Here is a 3,755-nt window from a genome sequence, read left to right as displayed (position 1 = left end):
AGAACATCATGGATACCGATTATATGATTAAAAAGATAAAGATTCAGCAATACTTTAAATGATTATTTGTAGGTGACTTCAATCACTATCATAACATAAAAATAAAAGACTATATTAAAAGAGTAGCTGATATAGGCTGTAATTTTCAATAAACTTTCATGGTATTCCATATGAAAGCCAAAGCTATTATTTTAAAGTAGTAAAGATGCATTTTTTTACTGTATCCCTCAGAGCTTGTTTCACTTGCTTATTTCTTAGAGTATATACGAAAGGATTTAATACGGTGCAACTGAAGTAGTGAGTACTCCTACCCCCTTGTTTAAAGCTACCCTTTCCTCTGCAGAAGGTTTAATATACATAAAAATACAGCTGCCATAAGAGATAGAGACAACAATTATGTGGGAGGAACAGGTAGAAAAAGCCGCCTTCTGCTGCTGGACAGAAGGGATCTTCAGAATCGTTCTTATGATATTTGCATAGGAGAACATTACCAGTGCCAATGTAATCAGGAGTGTGACGGTGGCTAAAATAAAACTTAACAATTCTGTGACTCGTGTGTCTGTGCAGGAGAGTTTGAGGACAGGAGAATAGTCACAGGCAAAGTGGTCAATAGCATTGGCATCACAGAATTTCAACCCCAGGCCCATAAGTCCAGGCAAGATTGTTAACAACCCGGCCAACCAACAAGTAACAACCAGTTGGGTGCAGACTCTGTTGCTCATAATGGTTGTGTAATGAAGGAGTTTGCAGATTGCCACATAGCAGTCATAGGACATGGCAGCCAACAGGAAAAACTCTGACACACCCAAGAAGATGGTGAAAAACAATTGTGTCAAACAAGCATCATAGGAAATCGTTTTACCCATAGTGACTATGCTGATCAGGAATGTAGGGATGCAGACAGATGTCAATGATATTTCTAAGAAGGAAACATTCCAAAGGAAGAAATACATGGGTGTGTTGAGGTGGTAATCCAGCAGGGTGAGGAGGATAATGATCAGATTTCCAGTGACACTCAATAAATATGTTAGAAATAGAACAAGGAAAATCACAATTTGCCAGTTTGGGTCATCTGTCAGTCCCAGAAGAACAAATGTTGTCACCATTGTATGGTTTCACATGGTGAAATTTCTTCTAATACCATTAGATCTAGGAAAAAAATAGATAATTAAAAATGCTTCACTAAATACAGATTTAAAAGTTATATCAAGAACCAAGTAACTCAACTGAAATACTTATGCTCTCTTATTCCTATGATTTTAACCATTTTATCTAGCAGTCAGAACCACAGGCTTAATCCTGCTTATTTCATCTCCTTTTCTGGATACCCATTTTCCCAATTCTCTTCAGATCCTCTTTACTTTGCAATAGAATGGCTATATTATCTCCTGTTATAAGCATCTGCAAGTTTCTCTGGTTTAAAATTTTGTCTCAGATACCGAGAAGTAATCTTACTGAATCTTTCTGAAATCTTACTGAATCCACAAGAAAACATTCAGGTTGGCTCTGTTAATCTTCCTATTGTTAAAGTAAACTTCTGCTCAGTTTGTTTCAGCAAGGTAAATCTTTTCCTTATTCTTTTACATTTTTAACAGGTAGTCAGGACTGAACTTTTGTAATTAATCATTTCTTAAATGGTTACTTTCTGAAGATATATTTCTCCTTAGTTTTGGGGGTCTTTGGGACTGCCAATTAGAACTTTTTTTAATGGAAATAAATTTTTATGAATTTTAGTACAACGTGAATCTCAAAATTACTATATAAAAATCAAGTTGAGATTTTGCATGGGATTTAGGGTTAATTTATTAATTGTTCAGTGAACGTCATCTTCGTTAATAGCTTTATCAATTTAAGAAATATTTTACATTCAGTAATATTAAAATACCCAATCCTTTACTAAATATGTCAGCCAAATTTTCAATAAAAACTACTGAGAATTATTGTTCGTATTCTAATAGATAAATTCAAACACTTTCAAATATGTACAGTGAATCTTGAATCATGAGTTACACAAACATTTTCTTTGTTTCTCTAGCTCTGCATTTAATTGGTTTACTCTGTGTCACACATTCAGAATAGAATGGATTATATAGTAATTGCTTTGTACACAAAACAGCAAAATATTGAAAATACTTTCTGTAAATTCTGCAAGAATTTTGGTTACTGATGCACTGTGAAATTTTTCATTTGTATCATTAACAAAAAATATATGAATTATTTTCCCAAAAAGATATGTATATCTTTCTAACCCATATTTTTCTTTGCTTCCCCACTCTCAAAGGAAACCTTATTTACATTAAAATCCAGGGATGTTAAATAATAAAGTTAAACATCTGTGGACCTCTCTCTTTCTTCCTCTCTCTATGTACCTCTATTCATCATATGTGGCATGTGGCATTTTCAAACACATTTTTCTGATTTCCCTACAAATAGAAATGAATAACATCTGGGTTCAGCCCAACTAAAAATCTAGATATCTAAGTTAATTATCCAGAATCAAAAGAATAGAGTTTGTGTTTGTGTGTAAAGAGAATGCTGGTCACTCACTAGAGACTTTCTGAATTTTTCTTGAATAAAAATGGTTTTGTCTCCACATAGCCGTAGATTTATCTCTGTTCTTTAATAGCAAAGAGCATGTTTACTTAGAACTAGTAAAGGTACCTGGGAATTCTTAGGGAGATGATACTAATTGACTATTTTCATCATTAATGAAAAACAAAAACAAAATAAAGTTAAGTGTCTAGTTGTGGCATCTATAAGGAATCTTAAATGTTGATATTAAAATGGATTCTAATTCCTATAGTGGGAATTAAAAGGGCATATAAAGAACTTTTCGCTTTTCAAAGTGACTGAACTGAGACTGGTCCAAAGAAAGAAGTAAAATGGAGCTCTCTCACTCTCCATTCCAAATTAAGAATCAAGATAGGAATCTAGCTAATGACAGCATTGTCTATTACCTCTAAGTCACTAAATATTCACCAATTATATGTGTTTTTTTTCCCTTAGGTCAAAAACACTTATTCTCTCCACACAACCTCTTAGCCTTAATATAACAACCTTTATCATACTGATAAATGTTAGCATATTTATTATATATAATATGGTGCACAGGAAAAGAATGGCATAACTGACTTTTTAGGAAGTAATTAATACTAAAAAAGTAATTAAATAAAATCCCTTTACAGAAAAATACATCAAGATTTTTGTCCATATGTCCTCTAATCCAAGGAAATGATTTATTCTTCCACTAAATATTATGGAAAATTACAGAAAAATAAGAAAAGTAAATCTTTCATGTTTACATTTTCATAAGAAAACTAGTTAAAATGTGTAAAACTTGAAGAAAAACAACTTGAATTGGTAACAGAAGAAGCTAGAGAGATTTTCTATGGAGAATGACATCAGTAATTGATTATGATGAGTATATAGAGTAAGAGATTTTCTTTGTGGAGGATTAGTTGTTTTTTAGAAAATGTCTAAAATTTAAATGCTAAACTAACAAGGAAAATTTTTTCACTTTTTGTGTACTGATATATCCTCTTCATATGGGCTTTGAAAATAACAGAGAAAGATGGAATACCCGTTCGAGTTTGATAAGGGAAGCAAATCTAATTATGAGTGATACTGAATAAAAAAATGTTTAGAGAATAGACCTACTATGCCATGCGAAATTGTGGAAGTGATGAAAAACACATAGGGGAGATTGTTTCCTCTGTTTCTGATGGTACTCCTGACATTGTTGTAGAAAGAGAGCA

At 32.5% G+C, this 3,755-nt stretch overlaps 1 protein-coding gene across 1 annotated transcript; it reads right to left on the bottom strand.

The window, feature by feature from the left end:
• Positions 1 to 275: 275 nt before the first annotated feature.
• LOC131415673 (olfactory receptor 6C74-like) lies at positions 276 to 1,106 on the bottom strand. The gene has a single exon (XM_058557494.1). It carries the CDS (start codon positions 1,104 to 1,106, stop codon positions 276 to 278), a length of 831 nt encoding a protein of 276 aa, XP_058413477.1.
• Positions 1,107 to 3,755: the final 2,649 nt, after the last annotated feature.

This window comes from Diceros bicornis, chromosome 17, assembly GCF_020826845.1.
Source record: "Diceros bicornis minor isolate mBicDic1 chromosome 17, mDicBic1.mat.cur, whole genome shotgun sequence".
Lineage (NCBI taxonomy): Eukaryota > Metazoa > Chordata > Mammalia > Perissodactyla > Rhinocerotidae > Diceros > Diceros bicornis.
Note: the sequence above shows the minus strand (reverse complement) of the source record. Positions and strands in the feature narration are given on the sequence as shown.

Coding starts and splice junctions, on each gene's coding strand:
- LOC131415673 (XM_058557494.1), bottom strand. CDS start 1,106: ATGGTGACAACATTTGTTCTTCTGGGACTGACAGATGACCCAAACTGG.